This window comes from Coenobita brevimanus, chromosome 103, assembly GCF_032717465.1.
Source record: "Coenobita brevimanus isolate Jiangsu-jjx chromosome 103, ASM3271746v2, whole genome shotgun sequence".
NCBI lineage: Eukaryota > Metazoa > Arthropoda > Malacostraca > Decapoda > Coenobitidae > Coenobita > Coenobita brevimanus.
This window is the reverse complement of record NC_137056.1, coordinates 37475320-37497472: the sequence shown is the minus strand read 5'-3', so window position 1 is coordinate 37497472 and position 22153 is coordinate 37475320. Positions and strand designations below refer to the sequence as shown.

At 41.4% G+C, this 22153-nt stretch overlaps 1 protein-coding gene across 2 annotated transcripts in view; it reads right to left on the bottom strand.

Annotated features, from left to right (window-relative positions):
- LOC145415597 (uncharacterized) overlaps nt 1–21893 on the bottom strand; it is a 78815-nt gene extending 56922 nt beyond the window's left edge. The window contains exons 1-2 of one of the 2 annotated variants that reach the window (XM_080284820.1): nt 21725–21893; nt 8638–8703 (exon numbers count right to left, since the gene is read on the bottom strand). In XM_080284820.1, the coding sequence (XP_080140946.1) occupies nt 8638–8703; nt 21725–21839 (181 nt within the window). In that variant the 5' untranslated portion in view covers nt 21840–21893. The remainder of the gene's footprint in view (nt 1–8637; nt 8704–21724) is intronic. The other variant, XM_080284821.1, reaches the window with a different exon arrangement.
- Between the last annotated feature and the right edge of the window lie 260 nt (nt 21894–22153).

Below are 22153 nucleotides of genomic sequence, written 5' to 3'. Positions count from 1 at the left end.
CCCCGGTCCAACACGGTCATACTGGCCATTCCCATGATGATGATAGCCAATGAAAACTTCTGATCAAGTAGCCTTCCCCGACCGCTATCGTGACGTGATCGTGATGCCGCCCAATTAAAAACGCTTCTGGTGTCACGTGATGTTTTGTTTAAATTTCTCCCGCCACAGGGCCACTCAGTCGCATAATTGCATTGGAAGGTGCTTTTTTCTTGCTGCATTTTCTGCCCTTGTTACTGCATTTTACCCAGCCCACAATGCCTAGGAAGCCTTCTGAGAACCCCAAGAAGCGTCGGCACCTCCCTCAGGCCACCAAGCTAGAAAGCATCGAGAGGAAGAAGAAAGGGGAGAGGAAAGTTGACATTGCCAAGGCCTACGACATGAATGAAGCCAACGTGAGGATCAGTGTGACCAAAACCCAGGCAACTCAACAGAGAATGTATCGAACTACAGCACTGAACATTTAGCCTGACACTGAATACATATTAATATTTTAGAATAAATATCAATCGTTTTGAAACCCTTCTCATCGGCGTGCATACCAGTTTATAAACAAAGTTGCTTCTCCTTATTCTCTACAGAGTCAGCTACAGCGATCACTTTCCACAGTCACGAGACAGGGCTCTGGCAACAGTGTGAGAAGCATGCACTTTGCCGAGGATTAGAGTGCTAGGACAGGCAGAAGCAGGACCTTCCATGGCTGTGGACGAAGATAGTGATTCTGAGAATGATTTCAAAGGATTTATGAGGGAGGTTGAGGAGGAGCAACAGCCATTACCTGCTAGTGACGCCAGCAGCCATCCTCCGGGGACCCAGTAGGACTACCTACAGCCTTGGATACCACCTTCCATTCCCAGCAAGCCCACCAACACTATCCTAAAAGGTTAGTTATCATTCATAGCACAGTACCATTTATTATAATTACAATAGTACCAATATATGTATAGGTATATGGTAGGTATTTAGGGTGACTTTTCCCAGGGTTGCTGACATAATTCATTTTTCCCCATAAGCTCTATTGTTAGTCCAACACGTTTTTGGTCCAACACGTGACCCATGCATGACAATATTACCGTGCTGGACGCGAGGGTACTGTATATACACACACACATATATATATATACAGTATATATATACAGTATATATCTATCTATCTATCTATATATATACAGTGGAGTCACGTGGAGAGACAGGCTGACGAATGAGGATTTAAAGGAGCGTTGTGGTGTGGATGTGGATGTGATAGGAAGCGTTATGAGGAACACACTGAGGTGGTTTGGCCATGTGGAGAGGATGGAGGGTGAAAGACTGACGAAGAGAGTGTATGTGAGTGAGGTGGAGGGAAGAGGGAGGGGGAGGCCGAGGATGAGATGGAGGGATGGGGTGGAGAGGTATATGAGAGAGGGGGGTGTGAGTTGGGAGCAGGGCAGTGAAATGGCGGGGGACAGGGCGACTTGGAGGCGATTTGTTTGTGGCCACCCCAAACGGGATTGAGGCGTCTGGCAATAGATAGATAGCTATATATACAGTATATATCTATCTATCTATCTATCTATATATATTTATATACAGTATATATATACAGTATATATCTATCTATCTATCTATTGCCAGATGCCTTAATCCCATACGGGGTGGCCACAAACAAATCGCCTCCACATCGCCCTGTCCCCCGCCATTTCACTGCCCTGCTTCCAACTCACAACCCTCTCTCTCATATACCTCACCACTCCATCCCTCCATCTCATATATATATGTTTCGTTTTTGAAGACTTTGGTAACCTAATGGCAGCTCTCCATGCTGCATGATCTATTGCAGCCTCCCTTTTCAGTCCCTTAACCCTGAGGTCACACTTAATGACCTCGTCCTACATCTTTCTTGGTCTACCCCTCACAACCCCACCCCCAATATTAATGCATCTCACCTTCTGCACCTAATTATCATCCCCCATCCTCTCCCCATGCCCAAACCACCTCAATCTACCTCTCCTCATCACAACACAAATACACTCCAGTCCCATCCTACCTCTCAACTCTTCCATTGTAAACCCTGCCCCCCCAGGCTTTCCATGCAGGGATGCACTGCACATCCACAAGATTAACTCTAAATAACCAAAACACCAAAGAAATACTAACCAGTTGGTAGTACCTAATGACATGATACCCCAAGTATTACGAACGATACACGATAGCCCACATGCAGGACATCCTGGAAAGGATAAGACATTCAACCAAGCCCAGCTGTTATATTACTGGCCTTCATTATGAAAAGATATAAACAATCACATAAACAGATGCGAATCATGTGCGAAACACAAAGGATACCCAATCACACCTGCACCGATGGGTAATTACCCTGTACCACATCAACCATGGGACTCTGTCACTGTTGATTTACTCAAGATGCCATTATCATACAATAATAACCTATACTTATTCGTGGCAACGGATCATTTTTCCCGTTATGTCATTTTATCTCCAATTAAAGATAAGACAGCAGAGACAGTAGCAAAGGCAATAACAGATAATGTAATATGTTGCTTTACTACCCCAAAGGTACTAATAAGTGATAATGAAGGAGAATTTAATTCTGAGATCTTACAAGAAATATGTAAACAATACAACATCAAAAAGGTTAACGTTTTAGCCTATCACCCAGCATCGAATGGGTTGGTAGAGAGACAAAATAAAAAAGTATTAGATGTGCTACGACACATTCTCAGTGAAAAGCAAGCTGGGATGATTGGATTCCCAGAGTAGAAGCCTCAATTAATGGATCTATAAATAAATCCATAGGTGACACACCACATTTCATTATATATGGAACAGATAAAAAACTACCATATGAGCTCCTAGAGGGTGACAGCATGCCCATATACAATTACGATGATTATTCTAAACTCCGTTTACGTGAATTCCAGGACATACACAAGAGAGTCAAAAGACAATTAACGATGTCCAAGGAAGAAATGGCGGAGGCATTTAACAAGAAGGCAAGAGATTCACCTATCAGCTTAGGAGACATTGTTTATGGTATCATTCATACGAAAGACAATAAATTATCCCCAAAATTTGAGGGCCCATACAGAGTAATTAACATAAAAGCAAACAAAGTTTTAATTAAGTCACTGTCAAGTGGCGAAGAGAAACAAGTTCATATTGACCATTTAAAACGAGTTTCAAGGGAATTATCCAATAATTATTCAGCCTCGGATACAACCGAACAGGCGAATGTACCTCAAGAAACCAAGCAAGAAAACAACAATGATTACAAAAAGAAATTAAGGTCATATACCAAACAATCGAACATAGGTGCAACTGTTCCAATCAAATCTACAGTACATCATTTACGTGAATTAAATATCGATTTAAACTCCTTCTATAAATGAAATAACAATCAACTGTAACGCACATCATCACTACCATCGACCACAGCATGACCATATTAGGAAATTAATAGATTTTTTTTTTCGGTAGGTTACGATGAAGGAACTTATGCTATGGATTCTCCTCTACATAGCAAGAGGATATGCGCACTTAGACCCCCAACACATAGTATGACAAGGATGCCTCATAGCTCCAACGGCCACGACTACAATCGTTAAGGACATCATGAGTACTGAAATAAGTCTAGATTACTTGTATGAATTACCTACTTATCTAGACAATCTTGCGAAGCCAATGCGAACTCTGGACTTCATGATAGGAAATTATGTTTCACAAGCACATAACACAAAGGAGTGAATGAAATGGTAAAGTTAGCGAAATGGAAACTAATGTAGAACAGGCAAAGTCAACTATGCTCATCATGATCCAAGATCTCCCATCTTATGGAACGGAGGTACTGAGCGACAGGAACAACATCACACATACTCGCCAAAAGCGCGGTTTGTTCGACCTGGGTGGCGCAGTTCTTGGGAACATCTTTGGATTGGCTACAGAGGATGACCTTAAAGAAATAAACAACAAATTTAATAAAATAGCTCAGATACTAACATACCAAGATAAATTCATCACAGGACAGAACTCAGCAATGAAGACAATTGTGAAAAATCTGAAAAAGGCAGAAAACATAGCTCTCGAGAGTGTAGATAAAATAAATGAAATGGAAGGAAACATTACACTTTTCCAACACTTCTCCATCATCACAGAACATATTGACACGATTCTACTACAATTAGACAACACTAGAGATCGTTTCAGGGCACTTATGCAAGGAATTTCGAATGCTGGTGATGGCAAGATCACAACTGACTTACTCCCAGTTCATGAGCTACGTCAGATAATTAGTCAAGGCATACATAAACATAAATTGAAGCCGTTGTTCTGCAGTAGGGAATTCATGCAATATTATCCATATTTAGAAGCAACACTAACACAACATCAGTAGTAGTTCATGTACCATTCATAGCTGAAGACCTGTTCACAGTATACCAAATACACCCCTTCCCCTATAAAAATAACAACACTTTGGTCATCATAAACATCAACACAGACACCGAACTCATCATGGTCTCCAAGAGACAGGACACTGTCACTTTCGCAAGTGAATCAACGATTGAACAAAAGTGCCGCACATCCTTACATGCTGTTCATCTTTGTCCTGCGTACATTTTCACGTTTCAGCCTACTGATACAGTCCCTTGTGAAATGGCTATCATCAGAAATGACAATATTCATAATCACTGCAACTTCACTTTTGCTCCAGATAAACTTGTACACCATCAATGCATCGGACACTCACAGTTTTTTTATTTCACTCATAACACATCAGTTTACATAGTCTGTCCAGATATGCCACCATTTCATACTTCAGCCTCAGGATTATACATAGCACCAGACTACTGTGCGGTATTTACACCAGCCATGTCTACCTTATCCACCATCAATCACTACGCCATTCTCAATCATACACACAAACATTTCCACCCACTGCCTGATATGGACTTAAACATGAGCACAAGTATTAAGTTGACTTCACCTAAGTTTGAAACTATGCAGCTGATCAATGAAACAATGAAGCCCTGGGAAGATTTGAGTTTGAGTATGTTCAACCCATATTATGTGTATAGCCCAGCACCTACTGTCTTTATAATCTTCTGCATTGTATTTGCAGTACTGCTGTTTGCAGTGCACAGAATGCATGCAAGAATTGCAAATTTGGAGTCAGTATTTAGTTGGGGGAGAGTTAACATCCAAGTTAACCCCCCTGAATGAAGTGTACATATTTTGTATATAGTATTAATTATATATATAAAAAAAAAAAAAAATACAAAGAAGAATGACCCATGTATGGCATACCAGTACCATTATCTTTAAATGAAATATCAATAACTCTTACCATAACCTTAATTTTAAACTATTTTTTTTTTCTTGCATGTATGCATTTCACTACAATAACCCAAGTACATACTGTATTACAGTTAAATAGTTTACTTTTAATGCATTTATTCAAATATGTATACAACTTGTTTAAAATGTAATATTACTGGATAATTGCTATTTACTATAAATGTTATATGTATACAATATTATAATCAATATTATGTACTAATAGATTAGCATATGTCAATGATAATTGCTGTCGGAGGACCTTCAGCGGCGTGGCCGAGCAATGTTATGAGTCCATATTATATTTACAAATCATAATATAGATAGATAGATAAATAGACAGACAGACAGCTCTATGCGAGCCTGGGAAAGGGAAATGATCTTGCAAGTTAACTGAGGAAAAGCTGACGACAGATTAGAAAGTAGCAATGTCAGGAGATGATGCAGGTAGTTTGTCAGCAAGATAGCAGGGGAACAAAGCCTAGTGACATACACACATACTCTCACACAGGTTTCTGGAACTTTCCAACCACAGTGTAACACACGTGACACGACCCGTTTCACCAGAATTTAGGAAAGAGAGCTCAGAAGGAGACAGGCCATAGAATCAGCAGGTAGTAGGGAGAAAGGCTTAGCAACTTGGAAGAGAGAGAGAGACAGCGAGACAGGGAGGTAGCTAGCAGGACTCTACTTATACTTCACTCGTGTGTGAGAGACTCGTTAATATTCCAAGACAAATAAAAATAGTCCCATACTATTCTTTACCTCTCCTGTCATTGCATGACAAAAGGGAACCAAGATTTTCTACTTACAAAACTACTCAAGTATAACAACCGCTCGTCCACAAGTTCAATATATATATATAACTTCTCTACAAGTAACTACAAAGTCCCTTTTTGTGACAATCTCACTGTACATTCAGTGACTTCATTTCCCTCTCGAAGACCATAACTTTACTCTTCCTCCATTCATCTTTAGATTCCATTTCTTACACACTCTTCCCAACTCAATCACCAACCTTGCAGTTCCTCTTTGTTCTCACTTAACAATACAGTATCACCTGCAAACAACAGTACAGAAAGTTTGTAAACTCTGCCCTTTCTCATTAGGGCTGCTCCAACAGCCATTGTCCTACCTTGAACCTCTTTTATATCCCCACCCATATACAGACTGAACAACCATGGAGACATGGCACATCCCTGTTTCAATCCAACATTCAAACAGAAAAATTCACTCAGTTCACTATCCACGTACTGCAGCCTTAGCACCATCATACATACGCTTCACAGCATTCAACAACTTCCAATTTACTTCATATATTCTTAACCCCTAAAGGATGGGCATTAGAATGTTTTGACATATGCTCAGGACGGGCATAACTGGCAGGTGAGATATGGTGGGGGATTTGTGGGGGGGATGTGTGGGGGGGTGGGGGGGTAGGGGAGTGCAGAGATGAGGACTGGGTACTTGGGGGAGGTGGGGAGTGGGGGTGGGGGGGTAAGGTGGGGGTGGGACAGTGATGAGTGGTGGTGGTTAGTGGGGGGTGGGGAGGGGAATGGGGGGATAAGGGTGGCAGTGGCAGTGGGGGTTGGAGGTGTGGGGTTGTTTGGGATGTGTGGGAGGTTTGGGAATGTGGGAGTGTGGGAGGTTTGGGGATGTGGGGGTGTGGGAGGTTTGGGGATGTGGGGGTGTGGGAGGTTTGGGGGTGGGGGGTGGAGGAGGATAGGGGTTGGGGTGGTGGGGGTAGGAGGTTGGCAGTTGGGGGTGGGGGATAGGGGGTGGTGAGTGGTGGGGGTGGGGGGATGAAGGAAGGAGCGGGGGGTGGAGGGGGGAGTGGTTGGGGGATTGGAGGTTGTGGGGGACAAGGGGGATGGGGATGGGGGTAGGGAGGGTAGGGATGGTGGGAGGGTGGAGTTAGGGGTGGCAGGGGACAGTGGGGGTATTGGGGGGGCTGTGGGAGGTTGTGGGTGCAGTGGTGGAGGGTGGTGGGGGGAGGGCAGGGGGGAGGGGTGGTGTGATGACGGTGGGGGTGGTAAGGGGGTGGTGTGTGGGAATGGTGGTAAGGGGGTGGGGTGGGTGTTCGGAGTGGGGGGGGGGGGGGGGTGACTGCATATGCAGACACCCGTCTTTTGGGCCCTAGTACCCTTGGACAGCATATGCAGACACCCGTCTTTTGGGCCCTAGTACCCTTGGACAGCATATGCAGACACCCGTCTTTTAGGGGTTAATGTTTTCCACATTCCTTGTCTATCCACTTGGCCATATGTTTTCTCCAAATCCATGAAGGCTGCATACAACTTCTTTCCATTCTCTAGAAACTTTTCCACTGAAGACCTCAGGATGAATATCTGATCTACACAACCTCTTTCCTTCCTAAGACCTCCATGTTTTCTCCAACTAACTCCTCTGTTATTTCCTGCACCAAATATGCACTGCATACTCCATAAACACTCCAAGTCCACCCTATCATCAGCTTTCTACAGATCATCAAATCATCACAGATTTCTTCTAAAATTCAATGTGGTTAAAAAAGAAAAAAAAAAAAAAAAGTGGATGGACATGAGGGCATTATGTGCTTAGAGGATGGTGGATGGTGGGGTAAGGAAGGTGTAGTATACCCAGTGAGAATGAGCATTCTAGAACGAACAGTACAGATGTGGTGATGGCTTTGCCCGTGAATCTTGGCTAATGATTCATCTGTTTTACTCTGGCTGATGCAAAATGATTTATTCCCCACTGTACTGCATGAGAAAGCTCTCTCAAAACACAGAAGGAAGCTGAGTAATTTACAGGTGATACAGTAGGAAAGGGAAGAAGTGTAGCTCAGAAAGCTAGATACGTAAAGACAAAGTAGGATGTACTTCTGATACTGGTAACACTGTGAGAGAGCTCCAGGAGGGAGTGAGGTTTCACTAATACAGATTGGCTCAGATATACTATATTGCATGATAATTATAACACAGTAATTCATTCATTCATTCATCATCTAAGCTGATGTTGCCCCATGAGGAGCATAGGAGCCCAGGGCTAGGCAAGTTGGTCCTGACATTTAAGATGAGTGTGACCAGCCTCACTCATCCCTGAGTGGCATTATGTGAGCAATAAACCCCAATGATCCCTTGGATATAAAACTGCACCAGCTCATTCCAACTGGAGTGCCTTAATTACCCACTAAACCACCAGGCACCACAGTTTGGTTAAATGATTACACCCAGCATAATAAATGGTTTCCTTGTGGGAAACCATCTGGCTTCTCACTCAGTGTATAATAATAATAATAATAATAATAATAATACTTAGTGAGCTTACCTCCTTCATCCACAGCACTATATTCTCCCACTGCTGACAAGAACCTCTGGGTTGCATACTCCTGATCTAAGAAAACATGTTGTGAGAATGAAGAACATCACTGAAAGCATGGCTAACTATGTATAATCAAATTACTGGAATCAACATATTTTCCAAATGTAATAATGAACTCGGCCACCCTTTGCGGGATTAGGGCGTCGGGCTATAGATAGATAGAATAATGAACTTCTTTCATTTAGGCAAAGCCTCATTAAATAAGTCATTGTTGATTAGTAACCCCAGTCCGTCTGGTTGAGCAGATCCATCATCAACTGCAGCCAAAGAACTGTTCCTGCAGGGCCATCCCATGCAGTGAACCGGTGTTTCCCCAAAGCAGACAGCATTTCCCAAAGTAATGCACGGGGAAGAGAACTGAGGTTTGGTTCCTGGATAGATTCTACATTTCTATCATTCCATCCGGTTAATAGGGGCACCACAGCAGACTCCACATCACCCAATAATTTGGTTATATGGTTACCATCCAATGTTGTACATGGTTTCCTGGGTTACATGAAACCATAAGGCTTGTCACTCAATGTAGAGACACCTGATGTGGAAAGAAGAGTACTGGTAATAAAAAGTGACAGGAAAGATGGGAGAAATGGGAAGAGAGGAAAGCAAAGAAAAAGAATGATCAAGGTGAACGAAGAAGTAGGTAGCAATACATCAAGTGATGCTGTCACCACTTATCATATCACTAAATAAGTAACGGAATTTAGTACTGACTTCATAAATGTAGGCACTACTTGTAATATGGAAACCAAAGCTACGCCCCGTCATGCTGAAACTGGAACTCTGCAACGATGGCAGTTGTAGTATATTAGCTTGTAGCTGTCTAGGTGAACCATACAACAGCCATCATGAGCATCCAGCTAACTGATAAGTTTCCCACGACAGTCGCAAGAGGTGCTATTGCCTTATCTGATAATGACATGTAAATTTTCCAAGGCAGGCAGATTCTTGGTATTTTTTTGGTAAATAATAAGCTTTGGCCCAAAAATTCAGAAAAAATGTTTTTATACTTTCAAACTGAATTACGGAATGTCTTTTTGAAACTTCTCCATTGCAAATTTGTATTTACCAAACCTAATCACACCTAACTTAACTCAAATTAACCTAAATTTCATATACCTGAATATAGTGAGCAGAGCTAGAAGCAGGAGAATTCCATCCCCCCACAACCTCCTTATTTACCAGATACTTTACAAAGCATCTGTAATAGAAAACTCAGAAAAAACTTCAAATTTAATCTGTCAAAAAGCACATAAAATATTTATGCAAATTACTTTACTGAAATAACTACTGTGCGTGTTGAAGTTACATCTCGAGCGACCCCAAACTAATCAATTCAAATAGGGGCCTAAAGTAAAGAAATAAAGTACCCAACACACCACTCAATCACAAGGAATACACAATTACTTCAATAAACAGTTGGTAAATTTCTCATTTCAGTCCATACTCAACTTAGCGATGAATCTATGGATTTTCCCTTGGTTTTTTATGCGATGTTTTCAGTTTTTACCTTAATTTCCAATACAAATTTCCAGTTTTTGAGATACTGTATGACCCTTTTCCCCAAAGTAAGTGAATTATAAGCCATTTCAAGAATTAATCTATCCTGTGGACACTTAACCTAACCCAGTCGCTGAGCAATTCAATCCTAACCAAAACATTTTCCAACTTTAACTTAGTTATCAACCTCATGTTCCTGAAGAAATAAGAGCAAGCATTGGAGAGCGCCTGCTACTTTCAAAGAGCCTGTGGCAAAACTGCATTGCCAGACAACAACTTAGCTGACAATTGGGTAAGTAAATGATGTGACTCTGGTTCTGACCATCAATTTGCTGGATTAAATTATGTTACATCTATGTTATTAACAATCTCTGACAGAAGTGTCCTAGAAATTGTGTTTGCACAGGTGAGATCTAACTACTGTACAAAACAACCATAAAATAATCAGATCAATTATGGAGTGAAATGGAAATAATACCAAATTGTTTGCATTTCATAAAAGAAAAATTACCAGTTTAATCTACTGTTATAACTGTGCAAGGATTAACCGCACATAGGCCTATTGGTAATTACTGTTTCCTTCTACATTTTGTGTTTTAACCAGGTTATTACCCTGTACTCATTGCTAATGCAAGTTATATCACTACCTTTACACAGTTCTCAATCTATCTCCTGCCAGATGCCTTAATCCTGTAAGGGGTGGCCACAAACAAATAGCCTCCATGTTGCCCTGTCCCCCGCCATTTCACTGCCCTGCTCCCGGCTCACACACCCATCTCTTATAAACCTCTCCACTCCATCTCTCCATCTCATCCTTGGCCTCCCCCTCACTCAAATACACTCTCCTTGTCAGTTTCTAGCTCTCCATCCTCTCCATATGACCCAACCACCTCAGTGCATTTATCCTAATGCTTTCTAACACATCTACATCCCCACAATGCTCCTTCACTTCCTCATTTGTCAGTCTGTCTCTCCATGTGACTCCACAGGCTCCTCTCAAATAACTCATTTCCACTGCTCTCACTCTTGACTTGTGTCCCTCCAACAACGTCCAAGCTTCACTTCCATACGCTGGAGTTGGTATCACAATACTGTTAAGCAGCGACTTTTTTACTTCCATGCTCACTTCTCTGTTTCTTACCACTGCTTTCAAAGAACCAGCAACCTTTCTTCTTTCTTGTACCCTTTCAAGCACTTCGCACTCCAAACTTCCATCCTTGCTCATCACAGTACCCAAGTACTTAAACAAACTCACATTTTCCATTTCATCCTCATCCAACCTCACTGTACATTCAGTGACTCCATTTCTCTCGAAGACCATAACATTACTCTTCCCAACACTCACCTTTAGATTCCACTTCTTACACACTCTCCAAAACTCATTCACCAAGCCTTGCAGTTCCCTTTCATCTTCACTTACCAACACAGTATATCATCTGCAAACAACAGTACAGGGAGTTTTCAAACACTGCCCTCTCTCTGTAGGGCCACTCCAACATCCATTGCCCTACCTTGTATCTCTTTTATAACCCCATCCATATACAAATTGAACAACCAAAGAGACATGGCACATCCCTGTTTCAATCCAACCTTCAAACAGAAAAATTCACAGAGTTCACTGCCCACACACATTGCAGCCTTAGCACCCTCATGCTGTACATACTCTTCACAGGATTCAGCAACTTCCAATTTGCTCCATATATTCCTAATACTTTCCACATTCCTTGTCTGTCTACCCTGTCATATGCTTTCTCCAAATCCATGAGGTCCACATACAATTTCTTTCCTTACTATAGAAACTTTTCCACTAAAGATGTAAGAATGAACATCTGATGTACACAACCTCTTCCCTTCCTAAAACCACCCCGTTCTTCTCCAACTAATTCCTCAGTTATTTCCCTAACTCCCTCAATAAGTATCCTGCCATATACTTTTCCTATTACACTAAGAAGACAAATGACCCTACGATTACAACACATTTTTTTTTATCCCCTTCTCTTTGTAAAGGTGAATAATTATACCTGACTTCCAATCCTTCAGGACTCTACCTTCCTCCCAGGCCCATCACCACATCTTCCACATCTATTCTACTACTATATCTCCCCCATGCTTCAGCATTTTACCACACACTCCATCATTTCCTGGGGCTTTCCCCATTTTGACTTTCTTCAATGCTTCCACAACTTCCATCCTACTGATTTTTTCCTCTCTTCTCACACCCCTCCTTCTCCCTGCCATTCCCCAGCCACTTTACTCGCATTACTTTCATTCTCTATGTTCAACAATTCCTTAAAGGTTCTCTCCATCTGCTCACTTTTTCTCCCTTCCCAACTAGCAATCTACCATTTTCATCTTTCATTCCCTGGCTAACTTCTTTATCACCCTCTCTAACTCTCTTTACCTCTTTCCAGAACAATTTCTTACAATCCCTCCACTTGACACTGAAATTCCTTCCAAATTCCTCATCCACTTTCTTCTTATTCTCTCATTAATCTTTTCATCTCTCTCCTCTCTACAGCTCTCTCTTCCATCTTTCAACTTCCTCCATGCCCCTGTTTCTCAACCACTCATTATATGCTTTCTTCTTTTGTGCCACAGCCTGTCTCACCTCTTAATTCCATCATGCTGTTCCTTGCATCCCCTATTGTTTCCTCTTCACCCCACACACCACCTCACATGCTGCACACATTTCTTCCGTGAAAATCTTGCACACACCTTCCCCGTCCCCCATCTGCTCCAAATCATATTTACCAAATCACGCCTCCACTTCTCTCTTATATTCTGCCTTTTTTCCATGCTCTTGCAACCTTTCTACCCTCCTCATATGAGCTACTTCCTCCTGTCCTTCCCTTCTTCTATTCTTCCATTTCATTTGAACCTTGACTTTCACCACCACCTAGTGGTGGTCAGAAAGTCCACTCCCCCAACCTCTGTAAGCTCCTGCATCCATTACACCTCATTCTATCATCCACACACTCACAATCAATCATTGTCTTCCATTCATTCAGTTCACCACCCACCCTTCTCATCACTTGCCAGGTATACCTGTAGATCATTTTGTGTTTAAAAAGGGTATTGGCTATCACCAACCCTTCCCTACACAAATGTCCACTAAAGCACTGCCACTGTCATCCACTTCTGTAGGCACCCCAATCACCAACTACTCCATCCAACTTCACATTTCCGACTTTTCCATTCATATCTCCAATCAAAAACACTCTCTCCTTCCTTTCAATCTTTTCCATGCATGCTTCCACATTTGTCCAGAATCCTTCTTTCATTCTACTTGGAAGATCTTGCACTGGTGCATACACACACACACAATCGCCCAATATATGTTGTCCAACTATCAATCTCACGCACACAATCTTTGACCCAAGTGATTCATACTCTCTTCCATCTCTTGCACACAACAATACACAATCCTTCTGTTGCCCTCTCTACTCCCATGCATATACCCCACCTATACTCTCATTCTCTCACATTCTTAACTCTCCATTTAGTCTCAGTTATTTCACATACATCTACTTTTGCACCCTTATGCATGTGGACAATCTCTCCTTCTTTCACCTCATCATTCACACCCTTTACATTCTATGCTGCAATCCATACCACATCCTTAACACAATTATCACAGCATTTTCAAAATATTTACTGTGGTGGGTTCATGTACTCCATTAGGAAGTTTATTTCATTTACAAATTTTTCTGTGACTAAAACAGCGCTACTTTAATTCCACTGAACAGGAATTTTAAAATAATATTCCTGTGTGTCCTCTCAAATCATTTTCATTAACCCGCCCCGTCCCGACGACGTATGGGTACGTCACCACGATTTGCATTTGCCAGTCCCGGCGACGTACCAGTACGTCGTGCAATTGCAAGGTACCTAATTTGCACAATTTTCAATTTTCGCACGTGATTTTTCGTATGACCCAAATCACACCAATAAGGGACATAAAAGACTGAAATAAATGTAAAAGATACCATAAAATGAGGTTTTAGAGGTGAGTTTATACAATATTAAACATTCTGGGTGCTTACAAGTCCCTTGGTCTTGGACTGGTTTGAACCGACCAGTTTGCAGTCCACAGTTAATCCTCTGCACTCTAAATTCTAATTTCTTAACACTGCACAACACTGTAAATTCCTGTGTGTTCTAGTGGCAAGGTATTGCAGTTTATTCACTGTTTATTCACAAAAAACAAGCACCTGTGGCTTGCACTGTTATGAATATCTGCTCTCCATCGGAGTTAAGCTGTGACTGTTGATGTTGGTGGGTGTAACAGAGTTGCCAGATCGCAACAGCCACATTACCAATCTCCTCAACTTTCATTGTCAAATATAACTTTTCATTACCAAATTCGTAAAGCTAGCATATATTCTTCACTAATTATATATACAAGTGGATGAAATACATGTAATCACTCTCCTTATAACTAACACCATGTTGATTATTTGGTCACACTATGTAGGGTAGCAGATTAACTCAGAGAGAGCAAACAATCCACCATCTCCATCCTGTGTATCCTCATACATGTGAAAAATCCATTTGGTAATGCATTATTCTAATGCATTACCAAACGAATTTTTCATTACCAAATTGGCCCACACTTGGTAATGAAAAATACCAAATGGCAACCTGACAGGGGAGGGGGGAGGGGGAGGAAGGAAGGGGTGAAGGGACCATGGTGTAACAGCTGTTTGGCGCCAGGCGGGAATTTCAAATTATGGGAGGGAAAAAAAGTCAGATTTTTTTCGAATTTTTTGCAGTTTTTGGCCCATTTTGGGAATATTGGATCCCAGGAGGATTATGTCCGGTTAGTGGGGATGTTCGGATATTGGGCGTTCGGATATTAGAGGGATTACTGTACTTGGGTAGTGTGGTGAGTAAGGATGGAAGTTTGGTGAAGTGCTTGAAAGGGTCCAACAAGGTAGAAAGGTTGCTGGTTCTTTGAAAGCAGTGATAAGAAATATAGAAGTAAGCATGGAAGTAAAAAAACTCACTGCATGACAGTATTGTGATACCAACTCTAAAGTATGGAAGTGAAGCTTGGACCTTCCTGTAAGGACACACGTCAAGAGTGAGAGCAGTGGAAATGAGTTATCTGAGACGAGCACGTAGAGTTATAAGAAGAGACAGACTGACATGTGAGGAAGGGAAGGAACATTGTGGTGTGGATGTGGATGTGATAGAAAACTTTAGCAAAAATACACTGAGGTGGTTTGGCCACGTGGAGAGGACGGATAGCAAGAGACTAATGAGGAGAGTGTATGTGAGTGAGGTGGAGGGGGGGAGTGGGAGGGGTAGGCCAAGGATGAGATGGAAGGATGGAGTGGTTAGGCATATGAGAGAGGGAGGTGTAAGCTGGGGGGAGTGCAGTGAAATGGGGTGGGGGGGTCTGGCCAGGGAAACACAGAGGTGATTTGTTTGTGGACACACCTTATGGGATTAATGCATCTGGCAACAAACTGACAGATTGATAATTTTTTTTAATTTTCTGATAATGTTTAGAAAACCATAAACCAGATTCCTAAGAAATAATAACAGGAAACAATTCAAAGTCATCTTTTTTCCATGATGATTCTTCCTCTAACTAAAAATAAGTGAGATACTGTGGAGTCCTAAAGTGTGCCCATATTAGAAGGTTGTTTAAATTTTGTCCACTAAAGGCAATGCATTTTTGTTTTACGGTGGTGCATTATGGCCATGGGCATTATGCTTATGCTGAATTTTTGCTGGCGCATTATGGTCCTCATCCAGCCAATCAATGGGCTGGAAGTGGATGTGTCTCGTGTTTTCATATTTGAAATGTCAAAATGGACTCCACTGACAACTCAGGTTAGATTAAGTGATGTTTTGGTAGGTTAATGCCTAAAATGGCTTGAGATTTATTCATTTCTGCTTATTTTCACCACTGATGAAAAAAAAAAAAAAAAAAAAAAAAAAAAAGGTACATGTTTACAAAGCCATCACACCAAAATAAACACTCCACAATATCTCACTTATTATTGATCTGCCGAAGAAATGTCAGAGAAGAAAGTTGACTTAGAAATGTGCAACATATCAATTCCTGTTATTTTGTAGGAATATCCGGTGTTATGGTTTTGTTAACATTTACCCCTCTCTGAAAAGGAAAGTATGTTTTCACCTGCTTAGGTAGCCCATATCCTAGGGAACAGTTGATTAACTTTTTGGACTGGTATGGATCGTATTATAGATTCTGGATCCGTAAAACACTTTTTGTGAAACCCTCATTAATGATCACAAACCCTAACCCATTATGAAGAGTGGTTCCATTGAAAGGAAGCTCCTCTGACCCCTCTGATTACAGACCAATAGCTGTCACATCTTCTCTTGGTAAGGTTTTTGAAACTGTAATTAATAAGCACATAGTTAAACATCTTGAATCCAACAACTTATTAGTGATAGACAATACGGTTTTCGCCAAGAAGGATCCACCATTGACATACTCAATCTCCTAACTCATACCATCCATCAATCAGCTGATCTACAAGGTGAAACTCATGCAGTAGCCCTGGATATTTCTAAAGCTTTTGACAGTGTGGCACCATTCCCTGTTGTCCAAACTCCCTTGTTATGGACTAAACTCTTTTGTTCCTTTGATTTCCTGATATCTCAGCAATAGAAAAATAAGAGTAAAAGTACATGACGTATATTGCACTTTTCACTCAGTTAACGCCAGCGTGCCGCAGGGATCAGTTCTGGCACCAACCCTGTTCCTCATTCATATTACCGTAATGATCTCTTATCTGTCACCCACAATCCCATCCATTCATATGCAGATGACTCAATACTTCATAGTTCATTCACACTCAGACATTCATTTGCAAAGTCCGATATCTCTAACTCTCACCTCAGTACAGCCATCTCTTTAAATCAAGACTTACCCACGATCAGTGAATGGGGACAAAACAACCTTGTCTCATTTAATGCTAGTAAAACTAAATATACTGTATACAATTTACTAATAGGCAGATATTGCCAGAATCATATGTTACCTTCAATGCTACAAATATTCCTATTTCCAAAAGTATTGAAATTCTCGGCGTCTTGCTTAACAATACCTCTCATGTCGGATCACTTGCTAAAACCGCCTCAAAGAAACTTGGATTATTGTACAGAGTACGTAACTTCTTCACTGACGAGCAGTTAGTTATCATTTATAAGAGTCATGTGCGCTCTCAGCTTGAATACTGCTCACCCTTGTGGAGTGGATGTGGAGATGTTGCATTAAAACAAGTAGACAAAATTCAGAACAAGGCTGTTAGAATTATTAATAACCCTGCTATTACTAACAAACTACCTCCCCTACAGGTAAGAAGGAATGTTGCCTCCCTTGCGTTATTTTACAGATATTTCTACAGCAAATGCTCAGTCGAAGTTGCGTCCATGGTGCCACCTCTCCATGCCTTCCCTCGTGTTACACGGGCAGCTGGCAGCGCTCAAGACTGGAATGTCACTCAGCCATACTGCAGAACTTTTGCCAATCAGAATTCTTTCATTCCTCAAATTGCATCTCTCTGGAACTCGCTTCCCCAGAGTTATTTCCCTCCAGACTTCAACCTGCTGCTGTTCAAGTCTGTTACAGATATTTTATGAACAGCGGACACCAGTAATCTGGTGCATGGATTTTTTTTTTATTTTTTTTTTTATTCATTTGTTTTTCCTTCCTCTTCTGTTATTTAAAAAAAAAAAAAAAAGGACAATCATAAGTACCACAGAAATGTGATGATAAAAAGTGGGAAATTTTTTTACCACCTGATAATTGTCACAAAAATGCAGAAAACGAACTGGAGAAATATGTATTGAATGGGGTGCTTCTAAAAAGCCTAGTATTCCGTCAGATGGCTCCACTGTAGCAGTAAACACATTCCCGCGCTGTTTAAAAAGCATAATTTTATTTGTTAAATATTTACACTGTTGTGTGAAATTGTGAATCATGGTAGTGTCATATGCCGTAATATAAATAATACAAACAGAACACGTATATATAACGTATCATGAATTGTTTATATTTATCATAAACTGAAATTAAAATATCACTGATGGCATGTGATGGCAATCTGCCATTTCAGTGGTCCTATATTATTTAATTTCTGATACATTTAGTGCAAGTTAGATTCTTAATACATAGTTTGTTCAGAGTGTAAAGTACGCCTAGTGGGTACCTTGACTTATCCAGTCTCTATGTGGGCAGAAATTTAATGTTGATTAAATACTGGCATTCACCATCAAAAATCATCCGGTCTGAGGAACCGTCCCAAAACCAAGATCGTTTACGCATCATTCTTTGCCCGGTCTCACGGAGGACAGACGACTGTGGAAGGTACACAAGCCAAGACATTGCATCCAAGTGATCCACAAGATTCACACAGAGTCAAGTTCAGTATTCACGATTTTATATATATATATATATATATACTGTATATGCAAACGTGAGAACACATGACGAGTAAATACTACTGCATCCTCTTAAATGTCTACCCCGAGTGAGATTGCATCCAGGTCAAGAGGACTGGTATGTGCACAAGCTACTGACTCAGTCAGTAGAAGATCTTACAAACATATGTGTGTGGACAGGTGGCCTGGAGACAGTTCTCACATGACCATACCATTAGGGACTTGCCAAGAGGGGGCAATGTGTGTGAGATATTGATGATAAGATGACCTTAAGGTATTTATTTGGTAGGCACTTGGTGAAATGTAAAAATTAAAATAACCACTAGTTCTCAACAGAAAAAGACAAAACTTCACTGTAACACTTTATTTACAAAAAGCTACAATGATACATATGAATATGACTCATTCATGGTGCAAGGAAGCTGCAGGGGAAGATCTCTCTCTCTCAGCTCAACAGTCAGGAACTCACATTACTGAACTATATGTGTTTGTGGGTGTGTCCATTTACGACTAATGTAACCAACGTCGGGTACAGGGACATGAGAAATCGGCGTAGCTTAGTTAACAGCTAGAGAGGCAAGATGTGGGAATGACAATCACACAAAGATATCGCTCAGTGAAACACACTGCCTACAGTGCTCGTCAGAAGTATTCAGCGATGTCCGCCGGGCGCGCAATACTTATGGCCCAAAAAGAATCACCCCATTTTTGGGGGTAAGAATTGAGCCACAAGTTTGAGCTCCGAGCATGACGTCACGGTAGCCTGAGGCCTTCTGACGCGCTGGTTGGTTCCCGCCTCAGTTGCCCACGGGCTGCCTGAGAGAGAGGAACTCCGCCGAGTGTCCCTCTCAAATTGCGCCATTTTTTACCGAGTGTCCCGCAGTGTTTTGGCCTTCAAAACTTTGTTATGGCACCTATCCGTGAACTATCGAGTGAAATCATATCCCAGATCATTGCTCTAAAGGAGGCAGGCCACCAGACAAAGGAAATTAGTGAATTGGTTGGTGTGGGACGATCGACAGTGCGTCGTTGGTGTGCGCGGTTTCGGGAGGAAAACAGTGGTGAAGTTCCCACAAAGAAACCGAGGTCTGGTAGGCCTAGGAAAACTTCCCCAAGGTCTGTTAATGTTTTAAAACGTGCAGTGGAGTTTAATCCTTGTGTGAGTGCAAGGAAAATTAAGGAGAGCAACCCAGAAGTGTTTGGTGAGGTGTCAGTGAGAACAGTGTCTCGTAGGGTGCATGAGCTTGGTTACACAAGTCACAGGCCTGTGAAAAAGCCTCTTCTCTCTAGCAGCCAGAGAATTCGTAGGCTTGCCTTTGCTAATAAATATCTAAATTGGGGTGAGGAGCAATGGTTGTCAGTGTTGTGGTCTGATGAGGCAACGTTTAGTGTTACCTGTAACAGAGGAGCATGCAAAGGTAGTGACCCACTTGACCCACGGTATGTAGAAAGCACAGTTAAACATCCTGATTCACTCATGGTATGGGGTTGTTTTTCAGGGAAGGGTTTGGGGAAGCTTGTTGTACTTCCCAAGAACCTCAGAGTGAATCAGGATGTTTACCTGGAGCTTCTGTGTGATCATTTACCAGACTCCTTCGAGCTAACAGGTGCACGAGTGTTTCAGCAGGACAGTGCACCTGCTCACAAGGCCAAATCGGTCACCAATTGGCTTCGTGACTGCGAGGTATCATTCATGACAGACTGGCCAGGAAATAGCCCAGACCTCAACCCGATTGAAAACCTCTGGTACCTCGCAAAGAAGAGTCTCCAAGGGAAGGACGTGAGCTCTCTGCCTAAGCTGGAAGCCGCCATTCGTGACTCCTGGGACAAAATACCCCTCCAGCACCTCAGGAGCCTCGCCCTTTCACTTCCAAGACGTCTCAGGTCCGTGAAGAAACGTAAAGGCTACCCTACGAAGCACTAAAGGTAAATAAAATGCATTATTTATATGTTTTTTCAATGTTGAAAGGTTTGTTTCTCAGGAGGGACGCAGGGCGCCCCATACTTCTGACGAGCACTGTATACATAGTCACTTATGAACCAATGACGAATGTTATGAATATAGCTCGTTTCTACTCTGAGTGAATCCGTGACATTACACGCCATCAAAATAAAAATATTCATGGAAACTTGACATCCCTCGTGTAAAAACTTAAACACGGGACTGTCTTGTGGTGCGCATGCGTGAAGGAAGCGAGCAAAATGTTGAATGCCAGTATTTACTCAATATTAAGTTTCTGCCCACATAGAAACTGGATGAGTCTAGATACCCACTAGGCGTACTTTACAGTCTGAACAGACAATGTATTAAGAACCAAATTTGCACTAAATGTAGCAGAAATTAAATAATATAGGGTCACTGGAAGGACGGATTGCCATCACATGCCATCAATGATATTTTAATTTCCGTTTATGATAAATGTAAACACTTCACGATACGTTATATGTACGTGTTCTATTTGTATTATTTATATTTCGGCATATGACATTACCATGATCCACATTTTCACACAACAGTATAGATATTTAACAAAGAAAAATATGCTTTTTAAACAGTGCGGGGAATGTGTTTACTCCAACAGTGGAGCCGTCTAGCGGAATACTAGCTTTGAAAGCACCCCATTGGTAAGGCCATTCTACTGCCTTAAATAAAGCGTACATTTACCATATGTACAAAAATATATAACTTTATGCACAAACTGGGTTACATCGCTTCCCTTCAAAGCTTTGAAAAATATTAATTGTTGTGTATAATAAAGTTAATTATTACGTTAATAGTGTTCCTCCATTAGATATTACACAAACCCACATCACATGACCTAACTGTGAACGGTACATATTTACTTCAAAATAATGTCTCTACCATCTCTCCCAAACCTCCACCACTCATTCTGTTTGTTATTGGTGCCGCCATCACCATGAACGCCATATCCCGATCGAGCAGCCAGTCACAAACCGGATTTTAAGGCTGCTCCACAGATACGACAATTTTGAAAGTAGTTATTGCAGTGTCTTTTACATTTACCCACATAACGTGTCGTGAAGCACACATCCTTTGGCTAGAGACTATTTTGACACCCGCTTCTGGATGGAAAATAAAGCCTAAACTTACCTTGATTAATTCTTTCTTCTTCCTCCTTAGACGCTAGAATTGTAACTGTGCGTGATCCATCTGATAATTCGAACGTCTGAAACACTTCAGATTCTTTCTTAGTCTCACTTTCCATTTCGCCCGCTGACCACTAGAAAATCCACATTGGTACGACTGACGAACATCCAACTCCTCTGAAGTCTCGAGCTCCGCTGTCCACTCAACTTTCACAGTGAACTAAATGTAACTGTTTTTGTATTTTATGACTTTTACATATTTTATTGCACAAAATAACATCGTTATGTAAAGGTCTGCTACCACAGTACTGGAGAAATACTAAAATGAACATCAACATCAAGTCCTATTATTGCTGTCCCGCGTTCAAGATAATGTATCTTGAGCGAGGAGAGGACCAATTCAAAATCAGTGTCTACTGTGCCCGATCCACTT